The sequence below is a fragment of the Sinocyclocheilus anshuiensis genome, unplaced genomic scaffold, assembly GCF_001515605.1.
Source record: "Sinocyclocheilus anshuiensis isolate Anshui unplaced genomic scaffold, SAMN03320099.WGS_v1.1 scaffold181, whole genome shotgun sequence".
Lineage (NCBI taxonomy): Eukaryota > Metazoa > Chordata > Actinopteri > Cypriniformes > Cyprinidae > Sinocyclocheilus > Sinocyclocheilus anshuiensis.
In genome coordinates this window covers 1,075,602-1,091,831 of record NW_015540898.1, presented here as the reverse complement: position 1 = coordinate 1,091,831, position 16,230 = coordinate 1,075,602, and the positions used below count along the sequence as shown (strand labels likewise).

General features: G+C 39.2%; 1 protein-coding gene across 1 annotated transcript in view; it reads left to right on the top strand.

Annotated features, from left to right (window-relative positions):
- Positions 1–7,267, top strand: part of bckdhb (branched chain keto acid dehydrogenase E1 subunit beta) — a 72,811-nt gene extending 65,544 nt beyond the window's left edge. The window contains exons 10-11 of the mRNA XM_016486837.1: positions 5,573–5,720; positions 6,878–7,267. Of these exons, the coding sequence (XP_016342323.1) occupies positions 5,573–5,713 (141 nt within the window). The 3' untranslated portion in view covers positions 5,714–5,720; positions 6,878–7,267. The remainder of the gene's footprint in view (positions 1–5,572; positions 5,721–6,877) is intronic.
- Positions 7,268–16,230: the final 8,963 nt, after the last annotated feature.

Below are 16,230 nucleotides of genomic sequence, written 5' to 3'. Positions count from 1 at the left end.
GTGAGTGCAGGTACAACGGCAGGAGAAATGGCTTGAAGGAGATGAGATGGAATAGGATCAAGCGGACAAGTAGTTGGATGATTGGACAGGATGAGTTTAGAGACTTCTGCCTCAGAGCGTGAAGAGAAGGATGAAAACAAGTGTATGTTTGCTGGTAAGATGTGTATGACAGTTTGTGGTGTGGCTAGTATGTCCTTTTAGCAGTGGAGACATTAGCAGAGAATGAAGAGAGTCGTGATCGATATACATTAAGGTCAGTAGGATTTTGCGATTTGCGCCATACTCTTTCTGTAGCTCTGAGTTTAGAACGATGCTCATGGAGAACATCAGATAGCCAAGGGGCAGAAGAGGTGGTACAAGCTGGCCTGGAAGACAAAGGGCAGACACTGTCTAAACAAGACGTAAGAGTGGAGCAGAAAGTATCAGTAGCACTGTTAACATCAAGAGATGATAATTGTTCATGGGGAGGAAGCGAAGATGAAACCATAGCAGATAGCCGGGAGGGTAAAAGTGAGTGTAGGTTACGTCGAAAAGTGACACGTGGAGGGGTGTGTGTTGTGTCCATGTTGTCGTGTGTAAATAAGGTCCAGTTGGTTGCCTGATTTGTGAGTAGCCGTAGTTAACACTCGCTTGAGATCAAAAGAAGCAAGTAGAGTGTGGAAGTCTGCAACCTGAGGTTTATGTAGGTGGATGTTGAAGTCTCCAAGCATAAATAGGGGAGTACCATCCCCAGGAAAGGTTGAGAGCTGCACATCAAATTCTTCCACGAAGTTACCTAGTGGTCCTGGGGGTCGATAAACAACTATAAAATGGATTTTAAGAGGGTGGGTAATAGTGGCTGAATGTGATTCAAAGGAGCTGTTGATACTCAAGAGATGGTAAAGGATTAAACTTCCATTCATTAGAGATAAGCAGACCAGTGCCTCCACCTCTTCCAGTCAAACGGGGGGAGTGGGAGAAAGATAAATTATTGGAGAGTGCTGCAGGTGTAGCATTGTCCTCTGGTTTGATCCAGGTCTCTGTCAGGGCCATGAGGTGTTTAGTCTTGAATGTCTAGTAATAGATGTAATAAAATCTGCTTTGTTTACAGCAGACTGGCAATTCCAGAGACCAATAGAAAAAGAAAGTAGTGTATTAGTAGACATAGGCAAAGTGTGCAGGTTGTTAGGATTGCGCTGCCTACAGTGTGTGATGCGTGATTTGCGAGTGGTAGTGATAGTAGGGGATCTGGAAACACATAGTAAGAATTGGTTATAAAAACTGAAAACAGAAGGGAAACAAGTAGTAGGAAAGAGAATGATTCAAAAATGATACTTATGTGATACTTATGTCCCTTGCCGGTGTCCCTGCTCGGTAGAGTCGAACGGTAGAGTCGATGGTCTTTACTCTATTCGGACTTCACACGAGGGCTGCCGCGGTATGCAAAGCTTTTTATATTCGTCTAACAAAACTCAAATTGAATTCAGCTGAACACACTTTCCTGTTTATCACAACAAATGGCCGAGCAAGCGCACGACACTGACAAGGTACGCGATACAGTACGAGACCAAATGCGATTTCAGCACGTCTCCACACAGTAAACAAAACAAGCAACTTCTACCACATAAATAAAGCAAAGCATATTGACAGCAAAATCAGTGGAAATAGGAGCACACTTCCACCAACTGAAAGTTAATTAATTAAATGTGTGTGGGTGTATATATATATATATATATAATTTATTGTTTTCAGCGTCATTCCATTTGTATGCAATTCTACATTCTGATTTCTGCTTCAGTTCATATTTAGGAATTGTGATTTAACACATAAATCATTTCTGAATGTCACTCTACCCTGATTTGCAGAAGCTCATGGGTGAAAAGCATGAGGAATATCCAGTTCTGATGTTTGTTCCTTTGCTGAGATGATTTGATGGCTGTGCTCTCAGTGACAGTGAAGTCTTCTAAAATGCTCTAACGCCGACCGGGTTATCAAGAGAAAAATAGCATGAAGTTCAGAATAATTGTCTAAAAATGGTCTTTGAGATCAGCGTTTCAGATTGATGTGTCATGTACGGTTTTTAAAGGGAACCAAAGGATCTGAGTGACTCAGAGGAGCTTCTGTAACCGTGTCTGTGAATTTGAGTGACTTCTGGAGAAGATTTACTGCTTTTTCTTCTTCAGTTAACAGCCTGGAAGTTATAGTATGTGTCCCAGAACTAAATTATTTCCATACTTAGTTTTTATCACTAATGGCACGTCATAAACAGCCTCATTGATGTTGACTTTGGATATCATGTGGTAACATGTGGGAAACATGATAAATTCATTGGCATTGAACCTCATGTCAGTGGATTTTCTGCTTTCTTTGAGTGTGAATGTCTGAATGTTTTATCAACTACCATGAAAAAGTTTGGGGTCAGTAAGTTTTTTTATTTTTATTTTTTTTAATAAAGAAACAAATACTTTTTTTCATCAACGACACATTAAATTGATCAAAAGTGACAGCAAAGACATTTATAATGTTAAAATATTTCTATTTCAAATAAATGCTGTTAATTTAAACTTTCAAAGACCACAAAATATGAATATGAAGCAGCACAACTGTTTTCATTTTATTGATAATCAGAAATATTTCTTGGGCAGCAAATCAGCATATTAGAATGATTTCTGAATATCATGTGACACTGAAGACTGGAGTAATGATGCTGAAAATACAGCTTTGATCACAGCAATCAATTACATTTTACAACATATTCACATAGAAAATAGTCATTTTAAATTGGAATAATGTTTCACAATTTATTTTTGATGACATCCATATATGTGCACAGTGGCCCTTACAAGTATTTAGACACTTAAGCCATATGTACAAATAAATGAATCATCACATTATATAGCAAATTATGAACGCAAGTAGCATTTAACTCATGTTTTTAATTTGAGCCTTACAGAACTGTCTAGTTATCTTTACTAAGTTAATGATATAATGATGCACTTCTCATATGTTGATGAAACTGAAGTAATTGTCCTGCTTTCAGTCCTCATGCATTGGCTTGACTGCACTTCTCTGTTCTCCTGATTTTCCAGTAAAAGTATTTAGAGGTTTCTGCTTTTGCTCTTTTTGTGATCCGGGTTGGCAGGTGTACTCCTCCACTTTGGGACTAAAAAAATTAATGACCCAAAATTACCCCAGGCTATAAAACTGAGGGCAATTTACTAAATATGTATTGCGGTGATTCAATTGCCCCCAAATGTGTCCCCCCCTCCCATAAAGTATAACACACAGTGTGATGTGTTGCTTTAGCTGATGGTAGATTGGTTTGCTGTATGTTTACATTTGTGAACTACTACTAAACTACTTTTATGCTGCTTTTCAAATAACATCCTCCATTATCCAAGCCATGATGGTAGAAGAGAAGATAAAAATCACAGATGAACAAATATAAATGCTAAAAACATCAAACGTTTGAGAGCACATTGTTTTCCTGCATTGTTGGAGTGAACTGAAGCAAACGAATGCATTCCATCTAATTTTAACTGCTGTCTATCAGCCGATGTCCTGATGTGTCCTTTCCTGGAGTCCATTTCCAGTCATTACAAACCGCACGCTTCAGATTCAGATTCATCCCGTGTAGATAAAACTATTTCTGAGCAGCAGAAGCACTAGGTTCGTCGTGCCACATCAAATCCCAAAGCGGTGATTATGTGTAGCAGAGCAGCAGGATGCCAGGCTGGTTGAGACTGGACCGGACTTAAGCATCCAGGACCTGCAGAGCCTTTCCTGACGTCTCTCCTCAGAGTTGGAACTGCCTTCCGATGCAAATCTGAAACACATTTCTTTTGTTTATGCAGGCCATCATGTAAGGCAAGCACAAAGCCCTTTTAATGAAGCTTGACGCTCTTTTGTAGCCACTTCAGAAAACGCCAGCAGACGAAGGAGTTCGCCCAAAGTGTGACTTGTTTCACACTTAGCTCATGCGCTTTCCGTGTTCGGATTTGAACAGGGAGCGTCCATTAAGAGTTGGAGGTGTCTTCATAGACCGTAGATTTCAGATTTCATTAGACTCTTTTAATGTTTTTCTGATGCACAAGTTTTAAAGGCTCTGTGCAAATAAGTGTTTTTTTGTGTGTGTTTTGTCATTTGGCAGTTGGGTTTGTTCAGCTTCTATTTGGGGCTTGATACCTCATTTTATTGTCCTCCAAATCTGCTCTAGAAGCTTAAATAGAAACCAACTGCTCGTTGGGGTCACGACTGAGGAAAAAAATTCTGATTCTTTTGTTTGTTGCTGTGGATCATATCGCTCTTGATTTTGGACACCGTAATAGTTTTCTTGTTCCTCCATATTCAGGTCATGTTCTTAAGTTCAACATTGGCTTTGACTATGTCTGGGTAAATCTTCCCTCGACAAAAACCTAATAGGATTTTTCCATTGGCTTTTGGATTATTGCATACAAAAATCTCTGTGACCAACAAAAGTCTATGATTCTTACATGTTTTGTTCATCACGGTAATACACAAATTAACAAAACTTTCATTAGTTTTGAAGCCTAAATATAATCACCAGAAGTAAAAAGCCAAACATAGTCTATAAACAAAATACATTACAGTCACATGACTTAAATGTCATCACCATAAAGCTTCTGATCACTCTTTCAGTACTGAAAGTTTGAGTTAGAATAGTTTCCAAAAGTGTGATTATAAACACAATGAGGCTGTGAAAGCGTACGGTGTGATGACGTTAATGTATCGACAACCTCTGTAGACACATTTAGACACTTGTTAGCAACCGCCTTACTCAAGACACGTAGAAGCTTTTGAAAAAATTCACAAGGTGGTATTACTGATTTATTTTTTGTAGAAAAAACATGAAAATATATTGTGCTAACCAGAGACTTTATTTTAGACATTTAACCAAAAACCCATTGACTTCGGAATGATGGAACGAGAAGTTTTTGGGTTTTGGTCTACAGAAGTACGTCAAATCTGCAGCCGCTCTATTTGGCTTATTTTCCTCTGATCAACAGAAAAGTACTCTTTAAAGCAATAATACACACACACACACACACACACACACACACACACAGAAATCATAATTTACCCACCCTCATGTCGTTCCAAAGACTTGATGAAACCTTCTTTCCCTCCATTGAAAGTCTATTATACCAAAACATTCAAGTTTCAATACATTGTAAAGTTTATAAAGACATTGAATCGAGTGGTTTAGTCGGTTGCTTGATGTGCAAGACCAAACTTGTTGGTTCTTTCACATCAAGCAAGCACGTTTGAGCTTCTGTTTACCATATTTGATGAACTCTATATATATATATGTGCGTTGATCTAGGTTCATATGTGAGAAAAAGCCTAAATTAAATCTCTTCGTCATGTAAAGTGTTGTGTGATTGTTTGAATTTCATGATCTCTGTATGAACTTTTTAAAGCATCAGTTGAATAGAATTTTCATCTCTTTAATGTCGAAGTGAAGTCAGATCTCTACAATGTGAAAATAGTTGATTTCATAAGTATTTGACACATTTTTTTGTATAGGTTTATGTGTATAAACTGTTGATGGAGCTGACTGTGTTTTCTGCAGGAGGAGTGTTTCCTCAACTTGGAGGCTCCCATCAGCAGGGTTTGTGGGTATGATACGCCCTTCCCTCACATCTTTGAGCCCTTCTACATCCCTGACAAGTGGAAGTGCTTTGAGGCTGTGAAGCGTATGATTAACTACTAAAGCACAGGTACGTTTTTTTCTGTCGGATGTACCGTTATCGTTTAATCCTGTAAAGCCTGACATTTGAAATATAAATTTTTAAACCATATTGAATCTTTAATTAAAACAGTTCCATATATATTTTTTGTTCATTATAATATTTGATACATCAGGCTTTTATGGCTCATATAGTATGATATAGTGAGGATATGAAGGAAAAACAGCTCTGGGCAAGATTGAAGATGCAGATGCTGATATTTATATGACAAAAAGTAAGATGAAATTCTGATGCTTGTAATGTAAATCAATGAGATCTTTATAAGAGTATAGCCGATACTTGCATAAAATTATATAAATATCAGTCGTCACTCTATATCTCCAATAATGTGTGTTAGTAAGATGAGATTTAAATGATCCAAACATATAATGCAATGCAATCCAGTGATGATTGAGAGATGAACAAATAAACGCTCCTCAAAAGATCCTGATGATCAGATTTGAGACACTGATTTTTCTAAAAAAATGATTGATGGAGAATCAAGTAAAGCTGAGCTGCTTCAGTCCAGTAAGTGTTCATCTGGAAATATTACTGCAGTTATTCTTACGTTTACTTTATAAAATTCAGTAAATATTTGACAGCAAAAAGACACGTGAAGCTCGAGCTGAAGCTGGACGTTTGTACAATTACACTAAAATACCTTTTACTTGATAAAAAAAAAAACTAGAAGCTATCAGTCAGACATCAGGAGGCATGTAGTAGATTGTTTGCCAGAGGTTTTTCAGCAAAGTTTTGATAATGTTGATCATTTAAAGGCCTTATAAATAGGCATATTAAATATGGTACAATAGACTCAGTCAAGTACAGATTCACACACACTCTCAGAATTCAGATGTGTTCAGAATCGCCGCGCAGCATCAGCACTCTTTACTGTTTCTGGTATTGCCAGATCCATGGTGCTTGCATTCACGCTCCAGGATCAGTTTATTTTCACTTTTGTGTAATTCCAACTATATTTGGCTGTTACAGGTCATTACACAGTTGGGACACAGTTTGTAGATCCTGTTGACATATAGAACCAGCAAAACTGAAGTCATGTGATCCACAATTACTGCACACAGAACCAGAACTTTGTGCAGCTACTACTATAAACATTTGAACCAGCATTTACTGCTTTATGTTCACAGGCGACACAGATCAAGAACTCGTCCTCCTCTACATCAGTGAACAAACCAGTCAATAACACCATCACAGCTAACTAGGTTTCTACCTGTAGATGGGACCATGTTAATGGACAGGCTGCCATTTTTGGGAAACATCCTTGATCATGTGTCTAGAAGATGAAACGTGGTTTCTAAACACTTGACATGTGGACATCACACGGGTGCTGTGATCTTCTGTCTGTACTCTCGCTGTTACCTGGATGTCACCATCTTCCGTTTAGTTTTTTGTTATTTAATTAAAACTTAATTGAGGCCGGATCTTGTGTGTTACTGTTTTATTGGTGAGTTACTGAATGTACCATCCTGTTTGTTAAATCTTTGATTTTAATTGAATAAATCATCTCTGTTCAAAAACCTAGTGAGCTGCTTTACTGTCTGTTGTCAACACACAGACGGATGCCGAACAAGACTTGAACCACAAGCCGTGGACAGAATATAGCGATAAATTGGCGTCTTTCATTTTGGTGGTGTGTGACCGCAGCGGCTCAGTGCTGGGTGCGGTGCTCAGATGACCTCAGGTTGAGTGTATTCTAGCGTCCATCTCGCTCGCACACTGTCATTACTCACTTAAGCATATGAAATCCGGCCCCAGTGATCTTCACACAGATGCTCTGCTGAGATCAGCCTGTTCGGCTGGATCTAAACTCCTCTCTGAGGTTTGTGTGATGCGTTCTTCCTTCACAGAGGAACGTGCATCACGTCAAGCACATAGATGACCGACACATGCTTGGACGAATCTGTCAGCGATGGCTTTTCCAGATTGACAGATGCAATTAAGATCCATATGCAATCCAAAAAAATAAAAATCTAGACTTGATAGACACGCTGTTAGCAAAAAAATATTTTTAAAGCACTATATGTGATCTTGCTTTTTACACAGCAGCTTACCAAATAAATACAATTGATTAATAATTAACCCAATAAATAGATTTATGTTCCGAGGAAAAAACTTTTGCATTTAACCTCTTAAAGGGTTAGTTCACCCAAAAATGAAAATTAGGCTGTGTTTTACTCACCCCCGAGGCATCCTAGGTGTATATGACTTTCTTCTTTCAGACGAATCCAGTCGGAGTTATATTAAAAATTGTCCTGGCACTTCCAAGCTCTACCATTGCAGTCAGCGGGTGTTGCAGCGCTTCAGTCCAAAAGAAGTGAAATAAAAAGCGCCCATCCATTAAAAATAATTTTCTCACACGGCTTCGGGGGGTGAACAAAGGCATCCTGTAGCAAATCGATGCATTTTTGTAAGAAAAATAACCACATTTAAAACGTAATAATCACTTTAATCTAGCTTGCGCTCACTGTTGTAGGAAGCAGTTCCGGGCGGATGACGTATGAGGTCGGCTTTGCGCATGCGCTGCTCAGAAATGACGAACACAGAAGTGCAGGGGAGAGATCAAAACAACGGTCACGAATTAGAAGTTCAAAATGAGGATTTGTAAAGAAGAATGTCAGAGGATTTCAATATAAGCCAAGAGGAGACTGGTTTTCCTTTGCTAAAGTAAGGAAACTTTGCTTCCTTTGCTCCTGTTAACAAACGTTGGTTTTCACGAGACTCACCAGCCCATGCGCAACGCTGAACTCATATGTCATTAGCCCGGAACTGCTTCCGTGTTCAACTGTTGGCGCAAGCTACATTAAAGTGATTATTACGTTTTGAATATGGATATTTTTCTTACAAAAACGCATCGATTCGCTACAGGAGGCCTTTGTTCACCCCCCGGAGCTGTGTGAGACACTTTTTTTTATGGATGGGTGCTTTTGGACTGAAGCACTGCAACACCCGCTGACTGCATTGATCGAGCTTGGAATAGCCAGGACAATTTTTAATATAACTCCGACTGGATTCGTCTGAAAGAAGAAAGTCATATACACCTAGGATACCTCGGGGGTGAGTAAAACAACCTAATTTTCATTTTTGGGTGAATTAAAGGACAGTGGTTTCCCCCATCAGGTCATGTTATTGTTTCCATATGGGGAACATTAGCATCTTGCCAAAACCATCACTGTAAAATACATGATGCGCTACAATGAATTCATTATAGAGAATTTTAATATAGAGGATATACTGTAATAAAATGGTCTGAACATAAGGCAACAAATATGGATCAGGCTAAGTTAAAAGTAATTTATTTGCTGTATTTGGTATACTAAAGAGCATATCATCTGTTTTGCTAGAGATGTTACTGAAATATGAAAAGCTGAAAAAATGGCGTTCATGCACGCGATATTACAGTGAAAAAATAAATGTTGGCTATTGCAATCTATTAAATTAAAGTTGTGATTAATTCATAGAGGTTTTAACATTTTTAAATAATGGGAAAGGTCATAACAATTCTTGTATTTCTTGTTCAGTTTGGTTATTATTTTGAGAAACGGCCTGGATTAGATGTGCTTCTGACAAATAGTTTTATGTTCACATGATGAATCTGAATTATAAATGAGGTGTGGTTTGTAATGACTGGAATTACTCGTCTGCTGATTGACAAGAGCTACATCAGACATGATGCTGATGCAGATCTGACATATTTCTGAGTAAACGTGATATTCAATGAGAAAAATGACAATTTTAAACACCGGTAATTGATTTGAAAGTTAAACGTGTCTCTATATGACAGGAGGTTGGAGGAGATGGGTAAGAGGAATTCATGACAGCATCCAAAATGGAAATTTTGGTGGCAAAACCAAACATATTTTATGTTAAATAGAACAAAAAGTACCAGTAAAAAGTAAATCGTTAACAGTGTTGTGCAACTTTTAGAACTGAATTGAGATGCCTTTTAAATCCTGAATTTGAAAGTTTTAATAAAATGTTTTAGGACAGAAACAGACAGACATACAGATAAATCACCAGGGTGGAAGAGCACACCATTTCCCAGAATGCATTACTTGTGTTGAATTTCAGTTCAAATTCTGTCATTCAAATTTAACTTCCTATGTGTTATGGCCAGTTCAATTTAAATTCACACTCCTGAACTGAAAGAGAGTACATTCCTCAAATAAATTATTACTAGAAGGTAAATGGGTTCAGATAAAGATGAGGGGAAAGATGGGAAGTATCCTGTTGAGATTGATATACAGGTAAATCTCAAAAAATTAGAATATCATGAAAAAGGTCAATATTTTTTGTCACTCATTTCAGAAAGTGAAACCCATATATTATATAGATTCATTACACATGGAGTGAAATATTTCAAGCCTTTATTTCTTTTTGAGTTAAGCCTTTACTCAAAATTCAGTGTCTCAGAAAATTAGAATATTGTGAAAAAGTTCACAGTCATTGACACCCTCCACAAGGAGGTTAAGCCACAAAAGTTCATTGCTAAAGAAGCTGGTTGTTCACAGAGTGCTGTATCCAAGCATATTCATAGAAAGTTTAGTGAAAGGAAAAAGTGTGGTAGGAAAAGGTGCACCAGCAAAAGGGATAACCGCAGCCTTGAGAGGATTGTCAGGCAAAATCCATTCAAGAATTTGGGGGAGCTTCACAAGGAGTGGACTGAGGCTGGCAACATCATGGCTGGTGCAGATCACCAACGTGTTTCGCCAATGTCAGTGACAGCAGCAGGGCTGTATTTTCAGACAGCATTCTTAGGGGCCGTTTACATGACAATGTTTTCAGCCAAAAACGGGAAACTTTTTATGCGTTTTGACTGTTCGTTTACGCGAGAACAGGTTTTGGGGACTGAAAACGCATATTTTTGAAAACCGGTTTCAAAGTGCAAGTTTTTGAAAACGGCACCGTTATCGTTTCCGTGTAAACACCCAAAACGGGAATCTTTGAAAACGGCGACGTCATGCGCGTCATTTTCGCGGATATGTGTAAATGCGAATCGTTTTGAAAATGTTGTCGTGTATACGTGGAACTTTTCAAAAACGCAAGGGAAAAACTTTTCCGTTTTTGACTACACCGTTGTCGTGTAAACGTAGACTTAGATCCAAGGATTCGAATGGCTCAAATGGAGGTTCACACATAGCCTCCAGAACCACAATCAGGTCCCATGACGGCACCATTGTAACGGGCCTTAGACGCCGCACCCCTTAAAGTAACTGAATGGCAATGCATGCCTGGCGCAGCACCATTAATGCCCTCATGACAGGCTGAAATGGCTGCCTGATAAACTTTCAGCGTGGAATAGGAACAAACCTCCTCCAACAGTTCCTGCAGAAAGCTCAATATCTCCACAATCGCCATTTATACGACGATAAAGATTTTCGCCCGCATCTTCAAATATGTGCCACTTCAACGCATAAAGCCCCCTTGTCAACAGCGCCCTAGCGCTCTAAATTGTGGCCAGTTAGGGAGCCCCGCTGCCATCAGAATCTGCCCCCCTGCCTGGAACAGCAGGTCCTCGCATAGGGAAAGACACCACGGCGTCCCTGACATCAATGATGCTCGTCGTGATGCTCGTGTACCATGCCTTCACTGGCCAGCAAGGGGTCACCAAAATCAGTGACAAGACCCTCCTGATGGGTGGGCTGTATCAGTTTCACCAGCGGAAACACATACAGCACTGTCCTGGGCCATACATGTGACAGGAAATCCACCCACAGTGGGGTGATTGAGAAAAACAGCAGGGAGTGCATGCTTTCTGCAGACGCAAAAAGATCCACCTCGGCCCTGCCGAACCAATCCCAGATCTGCGCCACTCCCTGACCTGCAGTCCCCCCTGGACAGCAGGTCTGCCCCACCATTCAGATGGCCCAGGATGTGCACTGCCCTGGGTGATGCTAAATGTTCGCTACCCCACATCAGGAGTACCTGTGTCAGATGCAACAGGGGAAGAGAGCGAGTACCCCCTTTACTGTTTATATACGACACCACTGTTGTGTTGTGTGTTCTGACTAACACATGTTTGCCCTGCAAGGACTGAGCAAAGTGTTTCAGTGCCAGAAGAACCGTCTGCAACTCGCTGTCGATAACACCCCTCTTACAGAGCTCCCCATCCATGTAGTGACGCATCTGTCGACACCACTATATGTGATGTAACCCTGCCCAGGGGAATTCCTTCTGACAACAGAGTGGTGTTTCCTCAAGAAATCAGAGTTCAAACGCACAACGGCATAATCGTCACCTGTCTGATTAAATGCCGCATGGCATTCAGGCCAGTGCTCAGCGCCCATCTCTGGAACGCACACATAAAGAGGAGACCCAGCCGAACGACCGCTATCACTGAGGCCATGAGCGCCAGCAGTCTCAACACTAAACAAAAATGAACCCACCGCTTCTGCACATTTTGTAAATATGCACGGTGCTAGGGACAGCCCGAACAGCAGGACTTTCAGAAATTTCTGTGCTCTAGGTGGATTGTGATATGGAAATATGCATCCGTTAAATCCACTGATGTAAACCGATCTCGGGGACGCAGGGAGCATTTTGAACTTCTGAGGTGCCTGTTCAACTGTCTCAAATCCAGGATTGGCCGAAAGCCCCCCATGCCCGCGACCGCTCAAGGCAGACAGCGAGGATCCCCAGCATCACCTGGGAAATCCTCGCGTCTTCTTGTAAACATAGCTGGATATGGCCTCAGCTTCCACACGATTGCCCCCAACTCCCCTCAGCCTTCTCAAAAACGGCTAGAGCCGCATCTGAATCAGCCCGAAAACAGAAGCGGACTATGTCTGGCCACCGCCTCACCAAGCACATGCTCCACAAATGCAACACACCGTTCGAGCGTGGAATGACTGTTGGCAGTGCACACACGGTCCGGGGTTGGAGAGAGCCAACTTAGCATGGACGATCTCCAAGCACACCGGACAGTGCTCTTGAGTATCCTTTTCAGATAGTAAATACCAGCATGACATAGGACAGAGGCGAGAAATTTTCTGGTGCTTAGACATTTTGCTTGAAAAGATTTTATTAGCCCTTTGTTAGCGAAGCTAAACTTGAGCTAAAAAATGTCACTTTTTCTGCCTTAACTTCAACAATATTCACCACTGTGGGCTCTTTCTTGTGAAAGAGTGCGTGAGAGTGTTGTAGCAGCGTGGTGAAAAGCTGAAGAACAAAGGGAATGATCTTTGGCCTTTCAGGCATGAATAAAGGTGTCTTTACTATATAGCGCGAGAGCACAATATCCCATAATCATGTGTTGTACCAAGTAAACCGACTGAAAGGGAACAGTTTCTTACTTCGTTCCTGAATGAATCAGCCTTTTTGAACGAATTGATTGAAAAAAATGAATAAACCACTCACTTATTAAGACAGTGGCTTGCCGCCACCTACTGGCAATTTTAGTTTAGTTTTATATTTAAAAGTATTCTATTTTTTTCTATCATTTCATGTTCCTATATTTCAATTTTTATATTCAAAACATTAATCTAAATAAGTGTATAGAGCCCTACTTCTTTAATTATACTTGGCTCTTTTGATTTCCATCTATGTATTTTTTGTAATTTTGTATTTTGTACATTTTACAAATTTTGGGATATCACATAAAAAAATGCTGGATTGAAATGCCAAGATGTGCATAAAAACCAAAAACATGCACGTAAACTACAATGGAATTTACAGAATAAATTCATCCAAGCGCAAAAAACAAAATACATTCACAAAAAATGTTACTAACCAGTGGATCGATCTCATCGCACAACATCTAAAATATTGTTTGTCATTCTGAAATGCCTGAGCCAAAGTCTGTCACCAAAATGATTTGTTATAAATACCTCCCAGGACTGTCTCACACAAGTGTGTTCACAAACAGCGTTTGTTATTGTTTCACCTGCGTGTTCTGAAGAGCAAGTCATTTATAATGTAGGAAACAAGAGTCACAAGCTTCCCCGGTAGCAGAAACTTTCATTTGTATTATTTATACTTTGCGCCAGTTTCCCAGGAAGTGACAGTTTTGTTCTCTTGAACACATGGGATATTCTGATTTTCTGCATAAGTTAAATTTGCAAGATTGCAATATGGAAATATACCTCATGAAAACACTTATTATCATGCTTTAACAGTGAAGATAACAAGAGAATCAGTACCTTAACGGCCAAAAGAGTAGCTCTCTAAAAATTCACTTGTGTCAGTGTAATTTAATAAAACTAAGAGACAATAATGCATAAAAGTAAAATGCAATGTAAACGGTAGCTAAAGAACTACTTTAATGCACATTTTGCCTTTTTGTCATCCTGAATGTATAAATAAACATATATAACATAACAAAACGCATATATACTGCACACACACACACACACACACACACACACACATATATATATATATATATATATATATATATATATAGTTTCAGAGAGCTTGCAAATGTGGAGTCTTGAATCTCAAAACCTGACAGTTAAGGCAGGATTAGGTCAGCGGTGAAGAATGGACCTGAATTAATCAGTTAAGTTGTCAAAAGCCCACACTTACGTTCTAAAGGGCAGAGTCTACTATGGGAAACTTCTGTTCATAAGTGTCTATTTGGCAGCAAGTGGTTACTGAAAATACTATTGTAACCTTCCTAATGTAGATTAACAACCAAGTTTATGTGCATGACACGTGTGTGTACTTTTGAAGCATTGTTTTGATTCTTTTGGCGTTAATTTGCCAATCCTCGTTGAATCTGTGCTTGTAACAGCTGACATCCCTCATAAGATAGGATGATTTAACCTGCATGTCAGACTTGCTGTAGTACTTTTCCATCATCTCTCCATGTTTGCCATGTCCCTTTTCCAGTTTGATGAGTTGGAAGTGATAGGATGATTTAACCTGCATGTCAGACTCGCTGTAGTACTTTTCCATCATCTCTCCATGTTTGCCATGTCCCTTTTCCAGTTTGATGAGTTGGAAGAAAAAATAAATGTGCAGGAATTGCAAGAAGGATCATGTCGTTATGAAGAATTGTTCATATATATAGTATAGTCCTGTCATCATTTGTTCGCCCTTCATGTCATTCCAGACGTTTATGCTGCTGTTGTTTTTTCTGAAAAACAAAAGAACCACTGAGAAATCCCTACATTGCTCTTTTCCATAACAGCTCAAGATTTGGTCAAGCTCCGTAAAAGACAAAAAAAGCCCATAAAAAAAATCATGTGTACATAGTGTGCTATATATTCCAAGTCTTCAAGCAATAGCTTTGTGTGAAAACCTGTTTTAAACATCCCAGACTCACTGGAAACATGTCTGTGGTGACATTGCTACAAAATGATGTTAAGTTGCTTGTACTTTTTGTGACACTTTCAAAGTGAATTGGACAGTAAGTTGCGCTAAAAGTGTGTTCAGTATTATCCAAAACAGATTAACATAATTCTGGTTTTATGATGTTGGTTGTTGTATATTTTGTGGCAGTTCGCAAATGAAATGTCTAGTGAGTGGCATTTAAAGGTTAATGCTCTATTACATTTGAAAATAATGTAGCACCCACATTACACACAACCGATAATGTGAACAAACGCAAACGTGATAAAAACACATCTGCTGAAACAATCATTTTACCTTGCTTCTACAAGTATTTGAGCTCTTTTTTTCATGACTCGTGATTTAAGGGACTCATACTCATAAAGACTGTGCTCCACATCACAAGTACAGTGCTGTACCGGGTGCGCTACCGAGCAAGTTTATTATGCCAGAAAAGCCATACATGTGGAGCTGATTATGTGATGCAAATGTCAAAATGTATTAGTTTATTAATTATGCACTATGAGAAAACTGTTTTGAGGTCATAACATAGTATTGTTCAAGGAATTGCACAAAAACAAGTCTTTATTCATCATTATAAAACCGTTCCAGTCCTCGATTCTGATTGGCCAGCGGCTGTGTTTTATTCACGGTAAAGAACGGCTTAGACCGCTTCACCCAAAGGTTCTGTGTATCACTGCGCAACACCCTTAGCAATATAACCAATCAATAATATAGCTATCAAAACCTTTCCATGTATTTCAGTAAAATTAACTGTTTATTATTTATGTAATGAAGTATGAGTGACCTGTTGGCGTTATGTTGCATCAGGACAGCATTTAATGAACTTACTTCCAAAAAGTAACATATCAATACATAAATGTTTGGTTTTAATTTTTTTTTTTTTTTTTGTGGTAACCATTTTATAAAAGCAATAAGGTACTCGAGGCGTGCTGTATTGTGAATAAGTCACAGCTGAAAGGGGTCGTACCTAACAATGCCTCTTAGCTGTCTTAGCTGTGACTTATTCACAATAAAGCACAGCCTCTTGTATATTATTGCTTACTATGCCCATGTAATCATAATTTGTGTGAAAAGGAATTAAAGTTGTTGGTGTTTTACTGCCTCTAGTGTTCATTTCAGCTGGAAACTGCAATGAACTGTATGTATAGGCATGTTTTCGTTTTAGTTTCTGAAAGCCATCAGGAGACTT